Below are 26,656 nucleotides of genomic sequence, written 5' to 3'. Positions count from 1 at the left end.
AAAATTTTTAAAATTTTCGACCGATTCGAACTGCAACCGAATACGTCCTCCAAGGTATTTGATTTTAAAGGAATTACCGTACATAGCGGTCAGTTCGCGATTGAATTTGGCGATATTATATGAAAAGTTAGATATGTACAGAGGTGGGGGTTTAATAATAACCCGCTTCTTAAATTGACTCTCATCGGATATTATGCGAGGAAGGGCGCGGAGAGGTTGTTGCAAACCGTCTCGTGTCGCTGTTTGCGTCGCGACGCGTGTCGGATTGTTTTTGTTTGGATGGCCGGCCTTGCCAGGCGAGGAGGGCATGTCTTTGTTATTGAAGGCAGCGAGCACGGCGAAACGATTGTGTGTCGTAACGGTAACTGTATTTTCAATTTCCATGTTGTTGGCCAAAGTATCAGAATTTTTTTTATCGTTAAGATATTTAGATGTATTACGCGGTGATTTGCGTAACCTGACCGTTTTAGGTGATAGGAATTTAGAGGAGCGGAAGGTAGGAGCGCTACTTTCTTTAACGTTATCACGACTTTTAAATTCACGAGCCGCGGTAATTGAAGCGCACGAGTCTGAGGAATCAACGGAAGGGTTAGAATGCTCAGAACGTGCAGGAGATAAGTTTTTGAGGGGTTTCAGGAAGTTTTCGGGAAGTGGTGTAACTATTGGAAGCTGTTTGGCAGACTCGAACGTACGCTTGCCACTCACCGCAGTTGACGGGTTATGCGTGGAAATAGAATCAATGTTGAGCGAGTTGTTCGATTGCGTGTCGGACTCGCAGCCATGATCGGTCATGGATGAAGAATGCCTCAGAACATTTTCCATGGATAACTTATGCCCGACTTTCGGCGTACCCGCCGGTCGACTATAAAGATCAACCCGCCGTGGGTTGCGACGCGTTCGCACCACGGACAGGCTGCCCTCTTAAAACAAAAACGAATTAGAAAAATAAAACACAATAACACCAATTGACGCGACGAACACTAAAAATAAAGAATAGAAAAAACTATAAATTAACTAAAACTAATAGCAAAGCGAACAAAGTATGAAAAGCAACTAGAATCGTCTTAAGCCAGAGCGCTCACTCCTACGACCTCGCTGCGCGACGGCTCGACGATAACTGAAAAGTTGTTAGAAAAGTGACTTTTCTTTAATCTTTGGACGACGGACCAGGGAGAGAGTCCGAAATTTAATTCAATTTCGTGTTTCATATTTTTGAGAGTTCAGGGTGCGAGACAATGGTCCGTGAATCTCAGCCTCAGAATATTTCTGTCGCCATCTTTTCAACTTTCAACCGGTACAAAAATTCTATCTTCTACCTTCTGAAGATGCTATTCTTGCGGAAGGCAATCAAACGACTTTTTCCCATTTTCCACGCAACGAAAATGTCACGAGCCTTCGTTTCCTCGAGTGGGAAACTTTCTCGTCGTCTGTATAGTCGAACGAAAAACAACGAAAGAAAAACTCTATCCCTCCTCGTATCGGGAGTTTCCACGAGTTCGCTCGATTGGCGGAAGTTTTGCTTTGTCGCTTACAGTTTACGTTAGACCAGGAAGTCTCCCACTCGAACGTCTCTTCTTCGATCTATTCCATGAATCTCTTTTACACCATTAATGCAAATCTCTACGAAAACAAAACGTTTTTACAATTTTAAAATTTGATGCAAAATAATACTTAATTTATATTAATTTATTTAGTACGTTTTAATTAGTATTATCAGTGATGTAGGAGGAGTAAAAAAATGATTTTCCATATCTTATTAGCATCAGGATAAACTTAATTTTCTTTCGTTTTTAATCCCCACCCCCACACCCCTAGTTTCACTACTGTAGAGGTTCATTATACTCCTGAGGAGTGATTCTCTATATCTTTGCCCTCAGTTCATCTACCAAGTTCATTCCATCTCTCCTCTTTCGAAAGAAAAATTAGCAATAATAAAGTTACGGTGCACGTTTCTCGAAACTAATATCCCCGCCGTGTACAATTTCCCCTTCGCAATATGGAGTGTCGGGGAAACTATGGCGAGTCGCGTTATGGATTCGGTAGCTCTAACTCCTTAAATTGCTTTATTATGAGCCATAGTCGGAGGGTGGAAAGGGGTCGTGAGTTAAGTGTCGTACAGGTTGCACACTCGAAACTATTCCAGCTACGGAAGTCGACGTATAAATCCTTGATATCCGTTGAAACATCGGCCATTTCGCAGTTTATCTTGAACGGATATGCATGCACGCCCGCATAAATTCCTGGACGAAATTGGACTACGTACCTGGCAACTTTCGTGTCATTGTTATGCATATTTCATAAATTTTATGATTTTATGAAATTTTCTGTCGTGGTAAATTAAAATCCTTACGATGACCGCGAAGGGAGTGAACGAGTTTCATTAAAAAATTTATTTTAGTCAACTTCACAGGCAAGTGGTACAACTGCACATTTTTGCATGAATACTATCGCCCTTGGTGGTAGTAGTATTAAAGCTATGGCCTATAGGGAATTGCATGCGAGGGTAGTAACAGGGGAAGAGGAGCAAGTACGGGGGTGCATATGTTTGCACTGTGATAGCTGTAACCGCCAGCTATGTTTATTCCAACCCAGTTTGTAAAGCTAACTTTAAATGGAAATAACCTACCCCTCTGCATTCTGTTCCTCCATCTCTACCTTCATTACAATCTTCTGTTTTATCCTTGCTTCTATGCTTCTTGCACTACACCTTTAGTTTATTGCATTCCTTGCAATTGTTTGAAACGAACGAAATTAAAATTAGGGCTCTCTCCATGGTCCGTCGTCCAATTCCTTTGCAATTGTTTGAAACGAACGAAATTAAAATTAGGGCTCTCTCCATGGTCCGTCGTCCAATATTTTTATTTATTTTCAACTGAGGATGTTGTCGACGTGCTTCTCTTTAACGAAGCATGTATTATTTATGGTAATTAGTCGAGTAATATAATCTCAGAAGCGAAACAATAAACGCGTTCTATTCATTTTACTTAATTTATCTTCACGGTGTATGTTTCACCTGTATAACTCGGATTACGGAAGTTTCCTTAGCAAAGCATGAATAGTTTCATTATTTGCGAACTCTGGAAGGTAGCTGAAGGAAGCGATGGAAAAATATGGGCGAGACTCTTAGAAGGGGGCAAACTCATTTATATCTTTCCTGTTTGGGAAACGCGACTTTTCTCTTTTCGCAAACGGATACTCGTAAAATAGAAAAATTCAATCGGGATCTTCGCTATTAATTGAACTTTTCTCAATTCGGAAAAACGATGACTTTGCTTCTTCCATTCCAATTTGCAATTTTTAATTAAAATCACTTAATATACAATAAATAAAAATAAATTGAAGACAGCAGCCTTCAAATTGTCAATTTAATGTCAAAAATTTTAATTTTTTACTTTCCTTAAAAGAAAGCTTTTCGAAATGAAATCAAAGCCCTGTACAGGAAATTATTTTAAAAGGCAAGTGTCTACAGTTACTCGGGAGAAATTTCATGAAAAATTTACAGCTGTGCAAAAAGGAACAAGGACCATTATATGACAAAGAATGAGATTTACTTTGAAACGAGGAACTGAAACAACAGCTGCGTTGTTTTTCCTTATTTCTATTTGCAATTCAGCTCTGTTTCGAAACGGATTTCGAGTGGCAGGGGATGCAGGATGCCAATTCCGACAATGCATCACGTTCGACAACCGAACAGATATTTGCAATCGCGACGATTCATTATTTATTTACGAGACAGGTGGAAAGGAAAAATAGCACTGTTTCGAGGAGTTCGTGACGAAATTTCGATGCGACAAACGAATCAATCAACGGTAGATTGGAAATTGAGACGCAGCTTCTCTGAGAGTAGAATTAAATTAACTTAAAATTAAATTAAGTAAAAATAACTTTTTAGGTTTAAAGAATTGATTACTTGAAATTATGAATAATAACAATTGAAAAATATTTTAAAGGTATATATTTATGTACATTGATTAATACAAAATTTTGTGGACGGTTTGATATACAGTTGATAGGTAGAAGTATAATGACAAACTCATTTAGTTGTTTGATGTTGTTGCTATGCTAAAACGTGGCAGAGTTAGGTGCGGCAGCACAGATTTACATCGTGTTGTCGAGTGTTGTACAGATCGAGCGGGTGTAACAGCCGTGTCGTGCTAATTAGAAGACGTTACTTCCTCTCTGCTAAACACGGCCGGTCCGTGGTTAATTTACACTCCCGTTGTTTATTAAAATCCAGTGTTCCAAGGGAATGAAACTGTTGCATGTAATTGGAATTCATAGTACAATAGTATTTTACATGTAGTCGGAAACAACTGCAGAAACAGGATGAAATAAAATTTCTTCTTCAAAAAGAAGCGATAGACTTTTCTTTATAATTAAATCTAATGTTGTTTAATACTTTCGAATGTTTCAGTACGTTTTATTTTTTGATGATTTATCAATTATACAAATTTTAATTAACAATAATTCTAGCTTATAAAGCTTCGCACCACGAAACTTGATATTATTTTAAATGTAAAATTAAAGTTCTTATATATTTATAAAATATCAAGGAGGACAAGGTTAACGAATCGATGTTCCAAGAATAAAAGGCACAGATAGAGGAGCAATATAACGTTCAAGATCCTTTTCCAATATCTCCTTTAAATTTTATCAACTGCCTTCGCTTCATCTCTCATAAATTTCATTGCAATTTAATAACCCACCGGTGTGACATCCGAAGCGTGAAATATTTTCTGATTAAACGTAGGGTAATTTCGAAATTCTGAGTAGACTGCTCGCGTTGAAATATTTATTTCGAAGCATAGGCAAATTGAGAAACCGGAGAAACGTGCATTAATCGTAGCCGCTTATGCTTCATTATGCAGTATCGGTCGTGTACACGTTTCCAGGATTACATAAACGATGCAGGATGACCATGCGTCGCGTTGAATTATTCCAAATGGTTTTGTCTCTTTGGACTCTAATATTTTCATTCTTTCCACCGGCTTAGCCATTGTTTCATTTAAAAAAAAATTCATTTATCATTTGGTCATTGTATACTGTTAAATTGTTAATATTTTCAAGATGGGTCTTCTCTGATACACATTGTACCATGAAAATTTCAATCTTTGGAATATTTTTGTGTCTTTGGAACACATTGAGTCACCATGAAATTTCGAAAGTTTCCATGAACTTTCATCTCTTCCTTTCTTTTTGATTTACCGATCTTCCCTAAGTCTAACTGTACTTTATTCTTTCCAATAAGATCCTCCGTGTCTTCGGTCCTCTCGTGCTTCTATCACGACAAATTGGGGGCGTCAAATTTAATAAACTCCTCGTTGAAATCAAACTACGATTTCAGCACAGTTCTTCTCGCCGTGTTATATCCAGTCTCGTTGTTCTCGTCTTTCAAGGATTAGTAAGATTGTCGAAAGACGATGCTGACGAGAACAATAGACGGCGGATTAACGGGCTTCGATGTAGGGCATCTTCTTGCAGGGCGACGAGGAAGCAGTGTCGAGTAATTAACGCGACATCGCTGCTTGTCACCCTTCCTTTGATTCTACCTCTCCTGGAACACCTATGTATTCTTTTCATTTAATCGTTTAACGGGTTCTGTCACTTTAGGAGACTTCAAAGTGACAGTAATAAAAATAAAAACTATTTTTCTCTGCTTTGAGAAATGATTTTCACGTCGGTACTGCTTGGAAAACAATTATATTTTACTTTATAATTATATTACATTCTTGTTGTATTATTTTACTGTATTTTCTGGTCACGTTTACACGGACAGCTGAAGGAATTGGAATACGAATCGCGTATAATGTTTCGATCTGATCCAAAGAAAATTGCACAGGCATGCGACTATTTGTTCTGCATTTCCGTACGCTCTACAGTGACGTGGACAAATGTTTCACGAATCTGGGTGTTATTTGAATAACATTATCTCAAAATGGTTATTCAAATCATATATCATCTGATTTGACTGTAAAGCATACAGTTATTTGAAAAAAAAAGAAAAAAATTTGTATTTGTTATTTGCTATGTTACTTTATTAATTATTTTATTTGAAATTTAGGCATTTGTTTCTTGATTTTGCCCAAACCATGGAAAGATTATTTCAATTATTTACGAATATATTGAAAATTGAAATAATATTATTTATTAGTTAATGAAATTAGTAATAATTCATGAGAAGATAAAAATGACTGAAAGAGAGAATAAACCATTAACGACTGCGTTTTATGAATCGAGCAATAAATCTAAAAGAAATTTCCCACTGTAATTGCAATGCATCGCGATCAAAACTTTCTCAGCGAGAATAAAGTCGTTCAAGGTAATCGTGGTATGAAATATATCCATAGACGGAGAACAATTTTCCCATAGAGAATCGACTAATAACAGTCTTTTAAGTCTTTCCGATTGAACTTCTCTCATATTTAACGTCTTTCCAAGGCGCGCCTTCGTGGCAGAAAAGCTGCTAGTTTTTCCGATATTTCATCGATAAATCAGCCTGAATCGGGTGATACACGACGGGACATTAAATGATTGCTCATCTAGGGAATTCACCACCGCACATCCGCCTGCTTAGCGCGATTGCATCGTTCCTGTTGTTTTTATCGGTACAATTACGCGCATGTAGTTACTGTCCCCTTTTCGAAGGGGACCACATCGGTAGAGACAAGGAAACGCGTTCGTCAACCATTTTGTACCAGGGAAAAGCTGGTACACATTCCCTACGATGGTTAATCAGATTTTTCCGCAATCAGTACTTTGTTTATTTTTCAAATCAATCTGAAGGTACATGGATTGTAACGAAGCGTGGCACTGTTTCCACCTTGCTGCTCTCAACGTGATTTCTTTACGAATTGACGCCATCTTGGATCATATTTGAACATCATTATTTAATAAAAGAAGTTAGGAAAGGAAAATATGGCGTTTGTTAAATTTAATAATTAAAATAAATTTTATCAATTCATAATTCATAGCTTTACAGTAAATTGATGCTTTTATAAAGACTGTATAAAAATTGTTATCGAATTAACTAGGAAAATTGTCGCAACTGTTGAGTGGAAAATGCAATTATAATTTTCTGCTGCTTAAAGCATCTTGAAAATTATTCCGTTACCGTCAATGCTTTCGAAGTTCAAGGTAAGGAAAAGTTCGGCGACTTTAATAAGAGCTAACTTTTATCAAGTTTTAACGATGGCACCGGACTTATTCTTTAAGACTTTTAATGCGATTAATTTTCCACGACTGTTGAATTATTACCGACAACTTTCGATGCGTTTCTTCAAACTTTTTACGTATTCAAAGGAAGTTTGATTACGAAATTCTAAAAATAAATAATTTTTTCTTCCTAATAGAATAATTTTACAAAAGAAATAAATAAATTAACATGTGCAGTATCGAGCAAAATATGCTTCCCGAAGAAAAATGGCAATGTGACAGTAAAAAAATTAATAAAACAGGAGAGACGGTTGTTTTTATGACTGAGTAGAATGACGTTTGCGCCCTCAGCTCATAAATGGTCGAAATTCTTGCTGGTTGTCTCTGGTGTTTCACAGAGTTCGCGGCAGGAAATTCTAGCGTAGAAAAAGGAACTCGACGGTTAACGAACGCACGGGCTGACAATGTAAACGGAAGGATAAATTCAACGTTTTAGTAGTCACCCTAGGGAAATTAAGAACCACGATTCGAGTGTTGATACCAATTTGCACTTGATGAGTAAACTCGAGAAAGAGTCGCGTCTCGTTGTTTCTGCGGCAAACTCGTAACACCGACATTTTCTGTGTACTTAGATTTCATGGGACTTTACGTTACTGTGCTGACTGCTGTGTATTATACAAGATTACAGTAGCTACCTCGTCGCCCCTTCTGTTCCACGGTAAATGTCCCATGTTTGCGAATTTTAAACTCGCCTTTTTTATTAGGTTTAGGAAGAGAAGCGTAGTATTTAACCATGGAATAAAAGATCGGGGTTAATTGTGATACTTCAATTAAAATTAAATAATCAAAGTTTCGAATGAAATATTCGAAACACTTAATTTTTAATTTAGGAGGGAAAGGATTAAAGAACCAAATTGAAATATTATAATTTTATTTTTTATTTTCTTTTTGAATAACTATTACATAAAAATTATCATAAAAAAAAAAACAAAAAAAAATTTTGAGAACCAAGGATTTGAACCGAGGACCTTCAAATTGCGAGTCATGGATCCGCTCCCTGGTTAAACACATGACTCGTAATCTAAAGGTCCTCGGTTCAAATCCTCGGTTCCCAATTTTTTTTTTTTTTTTTTTTTTTTTTAATGAAAATTTGTCTCTTTTTGAATAACTAAAATTCTATATAATTCTAAACTAAAATTCAGTGTCAGTGATTTTCGCGATGCACCTACTTGACTTTTATGAAGATGCGCCTTATAGGCACCTGTTTGTCTCTGGACGCTAGTATTTTTCACGTAGCTTGCTATTACTCCAGCCAGAGGTGGCAGAACGTACGTCACTGGAAATTTTAAGCCGTGCAATTTCTGCAGCCCGTAAATTCTTCACTCATCCACTTCTGTCTCTCATTCTGCTTTCTTTTTTCCCCGCAGCAACGTAAACACGTATGCTGCCTCTTGCCTGTGTAATGAAACTATGAACTTGAAACGAACCTAACTTCCCTTTACGACGAGACTTTTCGTCTCATTTCTTTGTTATTTCGTCCTGACGTTTCTTTATACAGGTCGTCTCAAAAGGAACGGGTATCATAAAAATTATCTGAAGATTTTTTTTTCATCAATATTTAATCTTCGAACAGTGGAGCCAAAATTTCATTAAAATTGGTGCTCTCTTCTGTACTTTTTATTATGGTTACAATTTTTTTTATATAAGGATACTTTCTTTTTTTTTAATATAAGTATAAGGGTTTGCTTTTATAGTACGTTGATTCAGAAAGAAGTTTCAACGATGTTCGAACAGTAGGACGATGAAATCGAGGAGGAAAATAAAACGATTGAACGCCTCTGGTGCATTCCCTTTATATTACTCTTCCTAGCACTCGTTCCAGAATCATTTATCGCCGAGCTGCACTCGTTGCTTTTATACGCGGGCTGAAAACCATAAAGCGAGTTTATTGCTTTTTAAACAATTTCCGGCGTACGCGTGCGGCAGTATTAAAATAAATGAACAAAGTCGATCAATTCGTTCGTTACTTTCCGATTAAAAGGAAAGAAAAAACAATATTGATACCCTATCAGATATCTGTCACGAGTTATGATTATATTTTTGTTTCCAATCTGACAGATTGTTTTGAATTTTCTAGTTGAAATTTCGATATATGTACCCTGACATTATATTTAATAGCACCAATGAAATGATGATCAATGGGAGTCGTGTAAACGATTACGTGTATCAATTCATCATACTTTGTGATCAATCTTATTTTTCATTTCTTTCTGTGTTTTCATTTTTCAACCTGTCTACTTCAGTTAAACTATCCATTGTACATTATTGTGCACAATTGTTCTCCCTAAGGAATTCCTTAAAGTTATTAACTTTCTTTTTTTTATTAACTATGGCTTTCATTGTTCAATTTATATCCACGAATAATTGAAGCTAATGTTAATCAAATATTCCACTTTTGCACCGCATGGTATATGAATAATATCGGCCAGTTTACGGCAAGTGCAATAGCGATTATCAACTATTGCCGATAAATATGCGGTTATTGGTGGGCGTCCCGAATTGCGAGCCACCTCGCGTACCTGGTACGTGATAGTAAAATAAAGTATTACCTCTATTTCGCACGTTTATCGTAAAACATCATAGGAATACGGGCGACAATTATTGTGTATTCGCAGAATTGGCAAACGTATGCCGAACTCGTGATCAGAATCGTTCAAAATATTTAGTCCAACCTCCCAGTATAAAATAATAGTATTTTTATAACAATATACTTTACATCCTTGCAAACATTTAATGAAACATTTTTGAAATTAAAAAAAAAAACAAAATTCAATTTTTCTCCTTTCAACGCTTCAGCAATTTGTTTCAATTCTCCACTAATTAGCCGAGTATGAAGTTTTGCACAGTTCGAATAATGTTCGTGCAGTTCTCGTAATATGAAACTATTTTGAAATACCTATATACAGAATATTTGAAAGTTAAACTATTTGAGCGAGCTATTACAACATGCAGTAGACTCTCGTTATATTGCCACTGACGGATCTGTAGAACCGGGAAATTTGTCAAACTTCAAAGCTCTCGTTTGAAAGGAGAAAAGAACGTAAAAGTGTATAATTTTCATAAACTATGATGATGGAATGTGAACGTCAAATCGCTGACATGGCAATATAACGAGAGTCTATACTGTATTTAACTGTTCGACAGAGAACGCTTTGATCGTATAATTTTCAATCAAGCATGCTAAAAATTAATGTCAAGGAGAAGTTATAATTTATAATAAGAATTGGCCCAGTTAAGCCCCGCTCGGTGGATTCTACAGGTACTTCGTTAACTATTCATTTCTTTAATTCAATCTGGTATCATCGCGACCTTTCGCGGAAAAAGATTTTTCTGCAGATAGTCGGCTCTCCTTGCTCCTACATCGTGTTAACCCCACGGGTCCATCCCATTTGAATAATTGAAAAAGTAGCCCACCCTGACGGATACGCCGGAGGGTGAAAGTTTAAACACGAATGGTAGCCGACCAGAGGAGAGAGTAATTACACAACAGACACTGGACTATTCCAGAATTCATGGAATATGAATACGTTCACTGAACCGTGAGTGCTTCCCTCGTATTTTCGAGCAAACAATTTTACCTTATCTAATAATTTGCTGAAGATGATGTTGTTCGCAGTTTCGTTTGATGATGAGAACTCGGTAATTTTTAAGTAAAAATGAAAATCGTTAAATAATTATAAATTTATTATCATAAATTGTTGGCAACAATAGTTTTTAATTGTGGCAAATATAACCACTTTTCCTTAAGAAAGGGTTTACATAATCAGCGAAACTTTAATGAAAAAATTCTGAAAGTGTTACGTGTTCTGGTATTTCGATTAAGCTAAAGAATTCACGGAATTGCATTTATGGAAATTGGAGGTTATCCGAGAATCTTCGCGTTCCAATATGGCGGCGAATTAAAATAGCCGCGATTTCCGTTATCGCATAATCGGGTACCATATTTGTGAAATGAGAAAAAGGAAGAGAAAGGAAAATGAAATTTATCTAATTTACCGAGGACAATAGAATATTTGTTTAAAATAAATATTGTTACTATATTTCTTATTACAATTTTATATTAATGATTTATTTATTAATATGAAATTTATACTTGGTAATTTGGAAACCAATTACCACGAACCTGAAGCTTCACTGCATTGAAATGAAATATTTTACCCCGAGGAACTTTTATTTCACCCAACAGTGAAATCTCGCGTTTGTTCAGGATCGCAAATTAGTTCGAAGACAATAATCAAGGAATAAGTCAAAGAGCTTCTCGGTCGAACAATGACTCTTCCTACCCATCGCTCATCGTCTATCATGTTTTTATCAAAGAATTGGCACCGAATGAACCGGACAGCCAACTGAAAGGGCACTTCATCCGCTCTTATTGCCGCGAGGCGTTTCCAAGTTTGTTTGAGTTTAATTGAGCTTGAAAGTTTCCGACTTGTTGTCTGAATCCACCCCTGCCCGTACTTGCCTCCATTCACCTCACCGACGGCGTCGCTACCGTGAAAACGATTTCGATGTCCAGGTTAACACTCGAAACTTTCTATACCGACGACGGTTTTGTCATTTTATAATACATTCTGTGTTGCTTCAGAATAGTGTAGGATTACTTTATTCATGGAAAAGTATTGAATTTAAGAAATTGGAAAATATGGAAATTTATGAATATCAATGTTGTAAATATACAAATTTGAGATTCAGTGATTTAGATCCTACTGTAATTTCTCTGGTTTCCTTTCTACCTTGAGAAGAATAACGAGTGACGCGAGTTGACACTATCGCACAATACCTCTGACAGTATTAATTCGCACGAAATTCGCTCGGTAAGGTTCATTTTATCGTTTCACGGATCTGTTATCGTGTATTAATTAAAACGTATTAAAATCACGTGAAAACGCTTGAATAATTCATCCTGAAATGTTATGGATGAACGAGTCGAATTGGTTCGGCCGCGTTGGAATAAATTAATTTGAAATCAATTAAAATAGGAGACCGAGGAACAGATTGATCGGTATGTGAGCAAACAATTTGCTTCTCTCGCAGACTGATTTTTGCGTCCAATCAATTGTAAATATTATTCAAACGCGTTGCTTTTTCAGTTTCACACGTTTCATTTTTAACCCCGCATTGATCCATCCTTGCCGGATATTTTTCATCCGAATTCTCTTCATTCAGTATTATTTACTTCCTGTCCCTTTGAATTTTTCAAATTCCATTCAAAATAACAATATAAAGTACAAAAAATCAAAATGTTACATTTAATAAATTCTTCAGTAATGGTATTTTAGTATTTTAATCAAAACTGAAGTAAAATTGCTAATTACGTATGAAAATTAATTAAAATTTTTTATTATTTTAGTCACAAAGCAGATGAGACTTAGAATTTATTTAAAATTTAATTAATATTATTAAAGAATTTTTAATATTAATGAATGTATTAAATATGGAATCTCTATTCATTTCATTCTGCATAAAAACAACCATAAAAAAAAAGAAATGAATAAACTAAATGAATAAACCTCTTTCACCTGGCCTTGTTTCATTCAACACGTACATCTTTCTTTTTCAGTCGCTCGTTACAAGCTCTATCTTATGGATTTCACGTTCAAATGAAAAAAAGCTTGGCATTCGTTTCTATAAAAGCAAAAGTTTTATAACGAGCAATTGTGACCCTCTGACCTACTTTTAACCCTTGTAAATGAAGTATCCCCATAAATTATTATAATATGACACAGCACGTATGAAAATTATTATTCAACGAACGGTTAATCAGATATGTGTCATTTTTCATATTTCGCGTTCATATCTCATTATCTAACATTGCAACCGTGATTAATTGCTTCCTAAATGATTTGGTTGATCATTGTTAATGCATGTAAATTATTTTACTGTTATATAGTGAATATGTATGTTATTAATTATTGAAAATTAATAAATTTTACAAAATTAAAAAATTTTTAAGTTTAGAATTATAAATGATGATGGAGTTATCATAGTGCTTTAATATTTTTCTATTTTTTGAAGTATTTATTGTATAAAATTAGCAATTGAAATACAAAAATGATCGCCTTTGATATTCCACGCTCTCTTCAATCTCGCGTTAGTGCCTTTTAAATGCATACTAATTGAGCTAATGCAAACGTTTTTTGCATCAATCGAGCAGAATGAAACTCTCGGTGCATCGTAATAGCACCGAATAGAGTAAACACGTCTAGACGCATGCGGACGCCGACGGTGTATTGATTACTAACCGAAGTAAGAGTGCAAAAACCAAAAATGCTTAAACATAAGTTACCGTCAATAGAGTGATCATTGATATTTTCATTAAAAATGAAAATAGATTATCAAAATTTATGAAAATATCTTTAATTTTTATTTATTAATTTAAAATTTGTTAATATTTTTTTTAATATTTTGCTTGGGGATACAATTATTCAACGTATATGTAGGTATAATTTAATATAATATTTTTCCACAGAATTCTCTCATTTTTATACTCTACAATTTTATTCAATTCTGACCTCACTTTCTTTCTGTTTCAGTGGCTGGGTTTGGGCATTATGGCTGTGGGTGTCTGGGCATGGACCGAAAAGGACACATTTAATAATTTATCCCGCCTCACAAACGTCGCCCTCGACCCAGCATTTATTCTCATTCTAGTCGGTAAGTGACAAAATTTCTGTTTCTTCTTTTTTCATATTATTATGTCAAGAATTCTTTAGCCATTTGTATGAGAATATACCAATCAGACCCAAGTTCCTTCCAAGTAAATTTTTTCCAATTGCCTGCAGCTCCATGCCCCCTATTGTACAGTAGTGCCATTTTTAAAAAGGCCCATTTACAAATTATCGCGTGGCTACTGTTAATCTCAATGGATTTTCCGTCGCATTTTTCATCTATTCACGGTACGGTACCTATTATCGATAAGATGACATTGTAAACTTTGCAAAGCTCGCTGTAACTTGGATTACCCGGGATGTACAGAAGGATTACAAGGAGCATACCGCAGAAAGCCGTTCTAGTGACCGGTCGACCACAGTCTAGTGGAACGTAAGGGTGGAGGCTGAGGAATGTCCCGAGACCAATCCAAACATTCAGCCACAGGGTACCGTTTGCTGGAAACGCGCACCGATCAAATCGAATTTGCACGTGATCTGGCCCTTAGCTGGCAAAAGAACGAGCCTCTGAAGGGCCGGCTTTTCGAGGTTCGATTTGCGGATAACCACGTTTCGTTTGACTCGTACTACCGACGGGAAAGCAATTCGTTTCGCGCGGACCTTCGAACCCCAGACAACTGGATTTTCTCGTGTCCGACGAGGGGAACTACCCTCGTTGTTTCCTCGTCGAGCCTAAATTGTATCGCTAAAGATATTTTATGTTTGACATTAATTTCTGAAATTTTTAGGGTGGCTAGTAGCAATACAGTTCAATCGTCACTTCAACGTCCTGATTTTCAGAAAAATTCCAAAAATATTTCACTATCCGAAATCCACTTTGACCTTTTACTTTACTTGGACGATCAAACTCACTGAATATTGGTGTTTGAGTTGCCTTCATATTCTCACGTCGCATATCGAGATCAAACGATAGCTCTGAATTTTTATGCAGTTTTATTACTGCGACCGTAAAGTAATTTCGACGTAGCAAACTTTCTGTCGCCGATTCGATTCGATGCGTGTATGTACACTCGCGATCAGATCAGGTTTTTATAAGGAAAATGGCGATATAGGGGAAGGAAGAATTCTTGAAACCTTAGACCTCCCCTTAATTCGGTACGTTTTTTTCTTCATCAAATCATTGATTAAAATTTAACAAATAAGAATTTTCAAATAAAACGAGCTTCGTTGGAATCAATAATCTTCTACAATATTTGTTGGTAATTTTTCAACCCCCATAAGTTAGAATTTAGGCAATTTTGAAGAAATATGGGGAGAGGTCGGGAATTTCGTTGCCAAGCTAATACATCTTCCGTAACATCTTACACCTTCTGTTTTCGATCGAGAAAATAGAGTACTTCCGTCGGAATCACGTTTCTCCTTGTTTTATTGCAGGTACAGTGACATTTATCATCGGATTTACCGGGTGTGTCGGTGCACTCAGGGAAAATACGTGCCTCCTAGCTGCGGTGAGTACTTAGATCATCAAATTTTCATAGTTTCCCATAATTAGTAAATAATTTCCAAAAACTTCGATCCTTAACTGAAGTTTGATTTCGTTAGATGCTAAATTAAATTTCACGTATACAGGTCTTTTGAAACATCCTGTATATTATTAAAGTACCTTGGTGCACGTTTCATTTTGCTTTCATAATTTTTGTCCGGTTTAATTATGAAAACCTTTTTCTAGCTAGATGTCCGTATATATCATCACTTGTGAAATTGAAGTTAATTAAAGTGTTCTTTTGTGCGAATTTATTACAGTATGCGATATTCCTGGCCCTACTGCTACTAATGGAGATAGCGGTCGGTGTGTTAGGCTTCGTCTTTAAAGACTGGGTACGTTTCAATAGGAATATATTAATTAATTTAAAGGAATTGTAGAATGTACAGGATGGTCCATTAAAAAATGAACATTTAATTATGTTTTTTCCATATAAAAAATTAACAGAATTTAGTAGAGAATAATAGAATTTAAATTGAAAAGAATTTCGCAGTTTTCGGACCTTCTAGAATTAGTTCCATAATTAATTCGCCTAAGACAACGTTCCGTACTTCAATCGCAATTTGTTCGAATGCAAAGAAACGCATTTACTTGCAATACCATTATTCCTTTGTCTCGCGTCGTCCGTTTGCAAAGAATAAATTTAATGAGCTCTCAGACCTCGGGAATAAATTAAGGGACAAACAGAAGTACAGGAAGCGTTTAATTCTGCCCTTATTTGTAAAGCCCGTCGCATCACTCTGGAAATGAAAATCTCAGCGAGCTGAGACTGGATATGAGAATAATTTCTTGTTCTCAGTTTGAAATGGCTTCAAGTTACCGAGCTTAATAGTTCTGCTGCGATGACAAGCAACCGAATTACCTTAGCAAATAACCTTTATATTTTCTTACAAAAGCCATTTTATCAAATATTTTGTTGCCAATTATTTTTACTGTATATTGTCTTTTTAATCCCAGATTCAAGGGTGTTAAAGTGGTCCTAATAAATGAACCACCCTGTATAATGCAATCATTAAATATAGTATAAAAATGAAACTTTATTTTGGGGCACATAAATTATTGATTTCTTTTTTTATATTTAAGAAATATTCAAAAATACCAGTTTCAATTCTAGGAACACATCCGTTGAAAAAGGGTTAATAATTTAATGTGCCCCAAAGTAAAGCTCAACTAAAAATAATATTACAATTCGACTGTACAGATAAAGTCACAAGCTACTGGTGGCTTCCAAGCATTTATCATTCACTACAGGGAAGACCCTGATCAACAGAATCTTATTGATTGGATTCAAGAAGATTGGGTATGTATCGTACAATTATTTCAAGCTATATTTATTTATAACATTTGATGGTGACAAACATCGAGTACTCAACTATCAGTGCCTTCGTAGAAATCGTTAATCGATGGTTTGCCAATCAATTGTGGTTTACGAGATTTCAATAGAAACGCCGGCATGCTGCCACAATTCCGGCAATCCTATCAGTTCAGTTGCAGCACCATCTCTCTACAGTGTGCACTGGCCAAACCCTCGGGACTCGCTCGCTTTCATTTATAGATGGTTAATGAAATGCTTAGTACTTCGACTTTGTGCCACGCGAGAGAAACGCGATATTGATTGGTGCTTTGTTTAGCACACGCTAGCTTTATCTACTAAACGATTGTACTTGATGGGACATTGGATCAAAATTTAATGTAATTAATTTGTCGAGAGACTTTTTATCATAAAAATATAATCTTCGCAGAAAATATCTAATTAGCGTTAAATTGAAAATATAATTTATAAAATTCAGGCAACTTTTCTTAGACAATGGAGTTTAACAAAGGTCTTAGTATTTTGCTATAGAAATATCTGATGTCTGATTCTCCTATTCTTCCCTCCTTTTTACTTCTGTTTTTAATATCAGGTTCGTTCGTTTCTCATCGCGAGATTCCTTTTGACTTCGTCTCCGCACATCGTCTCCTGTGACCCTTTGTTCTCCTCCACTTCACCTTTTTCTCTCACTATAAAATCGCATATTTAATATCGTCCCGTCTCGATCCGGCGGTTATGAAATTATTTATGATCGCGTTTGGAATTCATACGCAACCATTGCTCTCGTTGGAAGTACGATTGTGGTCGTTTCTTCACGAATGGCGTGCAATATTTTTGCAAAATAGATAAACATTTTCAATACTTTAGAAGCTTTTACGACCCGGTTATTGTGTTTTGATATTCTTTGACAGGCAACAGGAAAAATAAAATAGACCGGTTAAAGAGTTTGTGGCAATAAAACAAATTTATCGTGGCATAAAATCGAGAAGAAAATAAAAATTTGATTTTTACAGTTGCAGTGCTGTGGCATCGAGGGCCCCAAAGACTGGGATCGCAATAATTATTTCAATTGTTCGTCGAGCGATATTGGCTCGAGGGAAGCGTGCGGCGTGCCTTTTAGCTGTTGTAAACGAAAGCCAAATGTAATTTTTCAATTTCATATTTAATTACTTGGATATTACAATGTATATTTTCCAAATTAATTGCATGCGAATTAATTATTTCATAAATAACAAAATATCACTTTTAACATTTTCAGGAAATTATTAAGAACAAACAGTGTGGTTACGATGTTAGGAAGCCTAGCTACGTAAGTACCTTCTACAATTTTATACTATGCCTTTCAAAATACCATCCAGACCCCTACTTGTCGTGTTTGCAAGTCTCCAAATTTCTTTAACCATCAACTAACAAACTACATAATCATATTTTCATTTTTCTTTTTATTTCTATCCATTCTGTATTTTATTTACTAACTGGCAATTTCTCACATTCGAATTTGGGTATATTCATAAATAAAAAAATGTTATTCGAGCAACGCCCGACTCTCATCAATGGTATTCGTTCTGCAAATTCTCTGAAACGACAGCTCCAAGAATAAGAGTAAAAGCAAAGGCAGAAAAGAACGCGAACGATTTTTATCTTTGAGGAACACTAACAGGAACGTACAGCTGGTCTGATTACACAACGAGTCTACCAGTAAAAACGATCGGCTTGAAAAAAAAGAGCGTGGAGCTTAATTAGAGAGAAAACGAGGGGATAAAGGATCTTCCGTTGCTATTTCAGAAGTAGGTACGTCACGGGTAATGAGTTTAGGACCGCAAACTCTTCGGTCAGGGAATCGGTTCGCGCTAATTACATTTTCATCGTCAGATCATTATCGCTTAATACCTTCTTCTACTGTATAACAAAAAGAAGTTCGTTCGAAATGGAAAGGTTAAAGGTTTCGTTAACGATAATTATACACATAAGCGACCCTATGTTTGCCCACGTTATCGGCACACTGCAGGCACGACAACGCGATCCTAAACCTCGAGACGAAAACATTTCCGGGCGATTTTTCTAAATCATTTCTGTTTCTGTATCCCCGGGGAATGCAGACAGGAGAGAGGAGTATATACGAGAGAGGTTGTCTAAGGGCGGGCGAAGAGTGGCTAGAATTGAATCTCGTACCTGTCGCTGGTACCGTTGTCAGCACTATGGTTCTACAGGTACATCCCTATTGAAACGTGCTCTCGATCATACTAACTCAGAGGTGGCCAAAAATTTCTGTCCTGGGACCGAGGGTTTATCTCTCCAGGCTGTGTACTACAAATTACTTAACACCTTCGAATCTGGGATAACAGATGTAGCCCCATATACTGTACTCTGTTGTGGGTAGATTCCCCTGGTGATGGTAAATCTACCCGTACCTAACAGAACACGTTGAAACGGTATCTCCACTAGAGTCAAATTTTTGCACCTATGTTGAAATTTTTGTAATTGCCTAGTTTTGAGATAAAGGTGAGACTAGCAATTGTGTCCCAGGGCTTCGGGGCACAGTTTGGCCCCCTCTGTATTTAATTGAAGGTTCAAATTTTCTCGTCCTATGGTGATTTTTCTAAATGATTTGATTGACGTTGATCGAGTTTAAAAATTAAAAATCTGTAATAAATTTATTAATGTTTATTTCAATTGAATATAGTTTATTTTTTTTAAAATTGCTATAAATTATAAAAAAATTCTAAGGAAGTAATTTTTGTTTACACGAAAAAAAGGCAGTTGAGGAAAAGGTTTATAGAGTACACTAGAACAATCGACCGATGTCAAACTAGTTTAACAGCGAACATTAGTTTGCTTCGAGGCACGCGACGCAAGTTATACTGTCTGCAACAGCGTCCGGGAAAAAAGCACCATTTAACACGCGAAAGAGCGTTACGAGAAGGTTTTAACTTCCCTAAATGATGAATTTTTAACCCTTTAACGCAACAAGCGAGCATGCTACATATTTAATTTCATTGTCAAATTAAACAAGACATTTTTGAAGAAGACAAATATTCCCCAATATTATCATTTCTCATAATTTTGTAAATATTCTCCCTCACTTTTATAAAATTGACATTTCCATTAATATTTTTCGTAATTTTGCAAACATTCTTCCCTAAATTTATCAAATTACAATTTCCAATATCATTTTCAGAATTTTCATAAATATTTTTCCTTAAATTGAACCAACGTATTTTCATAAAATAATATGAAACAAAAGAAACAAATATGTTAATGTTTTGCATAAAATAATCTGAATCAAATGCGTTAAAGGGTTAATTAGAAGCAATCGATTGCACACACAATGTCGCATGTAAGCGTAAAGTGGATGTACGTCTGTTTTCAGTATATTTATTATCCACTTCTACTTGTTTGATTTGCTTGAAGCATATTTCTTTTTAATGGTACATGCTATCGTAACTGTATATGTAATCAGTATTTAATTTAAACAAATGAATGTGATTATATACGACTGGCTGCGTAGATACAAGTAAGTACTTACGAGAATTGAACATCTTAACAAGCACGAATACTAATAAATGGCTCATTCTATATTCATAGTTCAAATGGTAAGTATAACCTGATTTTCGAATTTCTATTAATTCAATGGTTTTCGAAATGAGCTCAGAATTTATTAGAATCAGTGGCGGATTAAGGGAAAGTCTAAGAGGGGTTGTAACCGTAAACTTCATTTTTCAGGAGACCCATTGCAAGCCTTCCATTTATTCTCTTCCATAGAGACATTATATAATTTCGTTATTTAAATAAATTTCTAAAACAGTAAAATATTTCTCTACAAAATGAAAAATAAAGTCATCCAAGAGTAGGTTAATTCACCCTCGGACCATGCAATCTAAATATTCTTGTTCCCTGAAATTTACTTGAAAAAATAGGTCCCCTAATGTTCGTGTCAATCAGTGCACTGTAATGGTTTCAAAAGTCATTCCAAGCATCCATAGTTAGCTCCACGTGATAAATGCACGGCTTATAGAAACTAAACACGCGACGTAATGAGTTTTCTCTGTCTGGTAATCAGCGCGATAAATTACAGTGACTTGGCTGCATAATGGTGACGTTTAGAGATTACATTCCCTTCGTTCACTCGCACAATAAAAGTCTGAAGAGACTTTTACGGTGTGCAAATGGCAGATGAATAAATTTCTCATATTGTAATTGCTCCCTTGGCACCCTTGCGCCAGTGGTGGGGGGCCACAACCTATATACACAGGGCCCCCTCCCCTACATCATCAGTCTCCTCGGGCCTAAGGGGACAGGTGGGAATCTAGGGAAGAGGAGGCCAATGGTAAAGGCCAGAAATTTCAAAACCCCAAAATCCTAAAAACCCTATAGGAAAATTTAAAAACCTCGGAGGCCTAATGAGAGTGAATGCGCACCATTTCTCTTAGGGAAACATAATTTGTTCAGTAGTGTACATTACCATTTCGAACGCTTTGTTCGAAGAATTTCAGCGTAAGAAAAGGGGTGTTAACGATGGTAAATAGGTTCTCCTGGCATGCACCACCAAAGTCTCTAAGACGTAAGATATAAATTAACAGTTTCCAGGGGCTCTATCAGCCTCTAAATGAAAACTCTTAAGTAATTCGGGCATCTACCGTTCTGCTAATGAGGGAACCGTGCAACATCATCACAGTATCGCGATAGAAGTGGAATCCACGGTATGAGAGTGCCGGTTGGAATGGGTTCTGGGGTGGAAAGTTAGACAGAGGGTAAGAGTAAGGGAACCGAGATGGAGGAGGGAAACTGAAAGCTTTGCGTGGTTACTTCGTACACTGGTAGGGAGGGTGAATGTAAGGCAGTGTGTAATAAAGTGGGCTTGTTACTTAGGCGCTGTACTGACGTGACGTTTTATACAGACGGCTTCCACTCTCTTGCGAATTTCTCTTTTTTCGTTCCACTTTTCACAGCGCACTGCATAGCACTAATTTATGAGAACCCTCGAATGAAATATTAATGAAATCTTAGTAGCTCTGTTTACTTCGTACTGCTCCACTTTTTTTTTTTCCTTTACACTGTATATCATATGTACACTGCTGATCAAAAGTGTGGGACCGGTTTATCCATAATAAATTAATTTTGTATTTGACATATATTTATTATGTTTAATCATTTTGAAATTAATGAATTTTCTTAAAAATTAAATAAACATACAAAGATACAATTGTCTCATTTTTATTAGAAAAACATTAAGAAGAAAGGCTGTTGATAAAATGAAAGTGAAGACAGTAACAGTGAAATCGATGAAGACTTTATCGTTAGGATCGAGTAGAAGGATGAAAGTAGAAGGTAAAAACCTCAGACGATTGCTTCCACTTTAGGAGGTAAATGTGAAACTACAATGTAATAGAGTCGGCTTGTTACTTAAAGCAGCCATTCCACGCGTGCCATTTTATCTCTCGATCTTCCCTATACTTCCCTATAGATATTATGTTTCTATAAAATAAAAAAAAGAAAATTCTTAAAAATAAATACTCTCCTTTAGTTTCTCTCTTAGTCACCACTTTTCTCTTCATTGGATCTAACGCTGTTCCTACCGAATCATGTCGGACTAACAACTGTAGTCGCAAGACTGGAGAATCTATCGGTAAGCGAAAGTAGCCAATCGCCTTTGTTTTACAGAACTTTGAGGTTGCCAAAGTGATTTATGAGAAAGGTTGTATTCAAGCTGGGGAGGAATGGGTTCAACGAAATCTTCTTTCAATTGCCACTGGCGCAGTTGGTACGGCATTTGCACAGGTATAATTACGTTTCTATGTTTATTAAATAGTATCTTTATTATAAATTATATGCTATATAATTTTATATTTGGGTGGGTATCCTTTGAGGGGGTGGTAGCTGGGGTGATTCTGAACAACTTTTTCCTTTACCAAAATGCTCGTTAAGGCTTAGTTTTTGAATTATTAATGAAAAGCATCGACCAATCAGGGCGCGGGTAGCATGCGTACTCGGCAAGTGTCGGCTACGACCGGCGTCACGTTTAGTTTGTTCGCGACCACGTTCAAGCGCGGTTCTCGTAGTCGACGCTCTTGCGGCTGCGCCTGCGCCTGCGCATGCGCATTATGCGCACTCTGAACTTAAAAATCGTACGTGTCACACGGATTGCATAAAAGCATGTACATATATATGCATTCACAATGCTTTATAATAATTACTGCATGAAGCTAATGAAGAGTAAACAGTTTCTGAATTACAGTAAGTTCTGTCTATATGCATATGTAATATGATGTATGAATATTTAAATAATTGGGTAAATAATCATCAATTAATTAATTACTCAACATGGAATAATTAATTATATTGAAGTAAATTAATATCTTTCTATTAAAATTGATTCCAAAAACGAAATTTTTAGTACTTTTGTTATAAGACTAATTTCTTCGACAATTCAGATATATTATAACTTTTTTTCTCTTTGGCTTTTGTGTTTTCCCAAACCTGAACCAAAGTGTATAGACAGATTTTACTGTAATTTCTTTCTTTTTATTCCCATTTATTCGTTCTTCATGTATGCAATCGTATTCTGAATCTTTTAAACAGGTTTAAAAATAATATAATTGTCGTGCTGTTTCCAGATTCTGGGAATCTGCTTCGCGCAAAATCTGCGAGCCGACATATTCGCACAAAAGGCGAAGTGGCATTGACAATTCAGGGCCCCCACGGCGGTCTAGCATCTAATCATCATAGATGCTAATCGTTCACGTTGATCGATCTAAAAAGTTCGTCGATCTCGAGGAAGAGCCAGAGTTTCGACTAAAGCATCGACACCATTCCGAGTAGCAGTATTCAAGATGGAAGAACGAAGACAAGGCAGAATTAATTTGCAAGATGGCGCGCTTTCACCAACTTCGTGAAACTGTACGAACGTTTCCAAGGAACTTTGAACCTTTGACTAAGATCTCGTGATTTTACCCTTTTATCAACTGCCATAACTTTATGAAAATCCATAATGGTTTCCATGACTCATGAAATTGATAGATTTTATGAAAAATCGAAACTTTTAATAACCACTCTCAACAGACATATCATATGGAAACAACTACTGACGTTTTTATTCCCCTGGTTTATAACTTGAGATGAATTTTAATACGAAAAATTTTATATCCCATTGAAAATGTGTATTTTCGAACGAAATTACAATTTATTTTGAAACCGTGAGCTGCAGAGAAGGAAAAGATTTATTTCTAAAAATAAGAAACATAGTTGGACTGCAAAGTTTAAAATAAGAAAAATTTATTAATCTTCAGATGGCGGACCATGGAGAGAGCTCCAATTTAAAAAAAATTTACACTGTTCTTTTATTAGATCAATTCTAAATTTTTGAAAATCATTTCATTATGTATCTTTCTACCACCATACTAAGAGACATTAATGCTCAGCACTGTACAGTCACGTGCAACTTAGGCTTCCCCCGCTTGGGTACATCTACTCAAGGAAAGCCTACATTGCACCCAGGTGTACATAATATTAGTAATGAACCAAAAATTGTATTTCTATAAATCCTTCAAGCTGCAGCTCACAATATCCTTCAGAATCACTCAGAGTCCAAAGAAGATTACACCCAAAGTCAAGTTTGACATTATTCTCCACAAGACTAAATTTACATTGAACCTTACTAGAACTAAGGTTCGTATAATGCGCGCGATAGAGGAAGAAAACAATAATGCCTACTCGGTTTATGAGGAACAGTGTGTCGATGCATTAAAATCGATCGACATGATGTGTCGTGGGGGCGCGGTGAACATGGCCAACTTCACCGCACACTAAAGCTCCTCTAGGTGCCTTCACCAGAGGAGAGCAAAGCCATATAACACGCAAGTACACAATAACTTTCCGTTGCTCTAATTGATCGTTAAAACGGTTGCGAGAACCACTTCGAGTATATTGATCCTCAGTTACACGCCGGCACGTTCCCCCTCACTTTGTAGCGACGGGCCAGGTGTCTGTCGCTGTAGTCTAACAGCTGGCTCATTTCGGTAGGGAAATTCGATAGTGTTTCCAAGCACAAAACCACAAGTCTGCCTACTCGATGATGCTTTTAATTTCATCAGGACTCTGGCAAGCAAATTACGATATACTAAAATTTTCTAACAGGATTTTGATCTATTTTTTGTCAAATTCAAGGAATTGATATAAATATGTATTTGGAGGTGTTAACTTATAAGGCTGACAAACGCTATATCAGTATGGCTAACAATTTTTTAGGTTATGCACCTTTAAATGCGCCCTCTACATTAAATGTACAGTACCGAGCATAGTAGGCTTTTTAGGAAAAGTGGCGATGCCTCCCTTTTCATAGGCCTCCCAGCTTCTGGGGTTCCTGGCATTCCCATAGGCCTCCCCACTCCGGAGGTTTCCCCTTCCTGGGCTCCCTGGGGGCGGTCCCAAGGAAAGTGACGATGCATGGAAGGAGGACCCTCATATACAGCCTACTTTGCTCGATGCTGTACCGATGTCGAGTAGCATGATTCGTGTGTTTGTGGTTGGAAACACTATCTGAATTATTTTAGGTAAGAAAGTTCCTTACTGAAATGAAATTGAAATTTGTCAGCACTCCATTTATAGCCCGGGTCCACTTCTGTCGCGCAGCGGGTCACAGTGTAGAGAAGTGGACACGGTGTTATTTGAACACTGTAAATTCAGGATAGACTTCTTGGAGTGTCCTATTCTATTCTCTTTCTGAGAGACTCGTTAATGATCCGACTTTGAGTTGTATGCTTGCTATTGTTCGCCCTCTTTGATGGATGCTGTTGCACGTGGTGAGTTGGGTACACATTGTTTTTGAATTCTTGATGATTTGAGTCTGGGTGGTGATATCTCAGGTTTTAACCCTGAATATCCGAGATGTTTGATTTGCATTCAAATTAGCTTACAAGTATCGAGTCCAAACTATAATAATGATAAGAGTGTAAAGATAGCAGAAAAGCGGCTGGACCGCGGAATGCTTTCAGTTTCAGCAAACACGTTCTTTTGTAAAGAAAAAGAACATCAACGGATACGTTCCATCCTAATTTTCTCAATGTTTCCTAAAGTAATTTTTATACGAACGTGTATATATCGTTAACACAGAATCATGGTGAAAAATAAAAAAATATTAAAAATACAAATATGAATGCTAATGTCCATGAGTTTAATTACAAAAATAAAAAATAATAAATAGAAGGAAAATATTGTAAATTCAAGTTTTCGTTTTATCAGAATAATAATTAGATGATTTACATAGACTATGAATACAAATTTTGTACTAGAATTATTATAAATATATTTGCATTTAGTTGCTGAAATTTGTAACTTTAATTATTATTTCTTACAATTCTCATTAGTGCAATTATACTTGTGGACGATAGTACTAATAGGGTGTTTATCATAATCGTATTTGCCATTGTTTCATTATTTGTGATAGTTTGATAAAGGAGAATTTTTATCTATCAATTAGTTACCATAAATGGTCAGATTTCTATTAAAAGAGAAAAATGAATGAATTTGTACAAATCGAGATTCCAATGCTCATTAAAAAAAAAGGAAAAATAAGTTCTTTAGTATTATACTAACAATTGCAAGACTAATCGATTCAATCAACTCAACTACTTCGAGAAGATTTTTTTACTGCATATAACTATGATGTTGACAATTCAATGTTAAGTAAACGTGAGAAAAAAAAATTAAGTTAATTGACGATTGTATTTTCTGCCCTGAATTTTAATTGGATTCAGCAGAAAGCCTATTTTGTTTATTTATAAACTTCAATTTTAATAATTTTGACACAGTTTAGTAATTATAATTACTTTACTTTCCGTCAGGGGCACCCCCTAACAATTAAAAGATATTAATAATTAAAGTTAGTCAAAATAGAATATAGAATTTTAGTTTAGAATTATATAGAATTTTAGTTATTCAAAAAGAGACAAATTATCATTAAAAAAAAAAAAAAAAAAAAAAAAA

At 35.9% G+C, this 26,656-nt stretch overlaps 1 protein-coding gene across 8 annotated transcripts in view; it reads left to right on the top strand.

Moving 5' to 3' along the window:
* Tsp26A (Tetraspanin 26A) overlaps positions 1-26,656 on the top strand; it is a 44,940-nt gene extending 18,284 nt beyond the window's left edge. For 4 of the 8 annotated variants that reach the window (XM_034328932.2, XM_076689641.1, XM_076689640.1 and 1 more), the window contains 8 exons: positions 13,746-13,866; positions 15,255-15,328; positions 15,624-15,698; positions 16,565-16,663; positions 17,689-17,817; positions 17,934-17,984; positions 22,337-22,453; positions 23,290-26,656. In XM_034328932.2, the coding sequence (XP_034184823.1) occupies positions 13,746-13,866; positions 15,255-15,328; positions 15,624-15,698; positions 16,565-16,663; positions 17,689-17,817; positions 17,934-17,984; positions 22,337-22,453; positions 23,290-23,358 (735 nt within the window). In that variant the 3' untranslated portion in view covers positions 23,359-26,656. The other 4 variants (XM_034328935.2, XM_034328931.2, XM_034328934.2 and 1 more) reach the window with 4 other exon arrangements.

Source organism: Osmia lignaria, chromosome 8 (assembly GCF_051020975.1).
Source record: "Osmia lignaria lignaria isolate PbOS001 chromosome 8, iyOsmLign1, whole genome shotgun sequence".
NCBI classification, from domain to species: Eukaryota; Metazoa; Arthropoda; class Insecta; order Hymenoptera; family Megachilidae; genus Osmia; species Osmia lignaria.
Note: the sequence above shows the minus strand (reverse complement) of the source record. Positions and strands in the feature narration are given on the sequence as shown.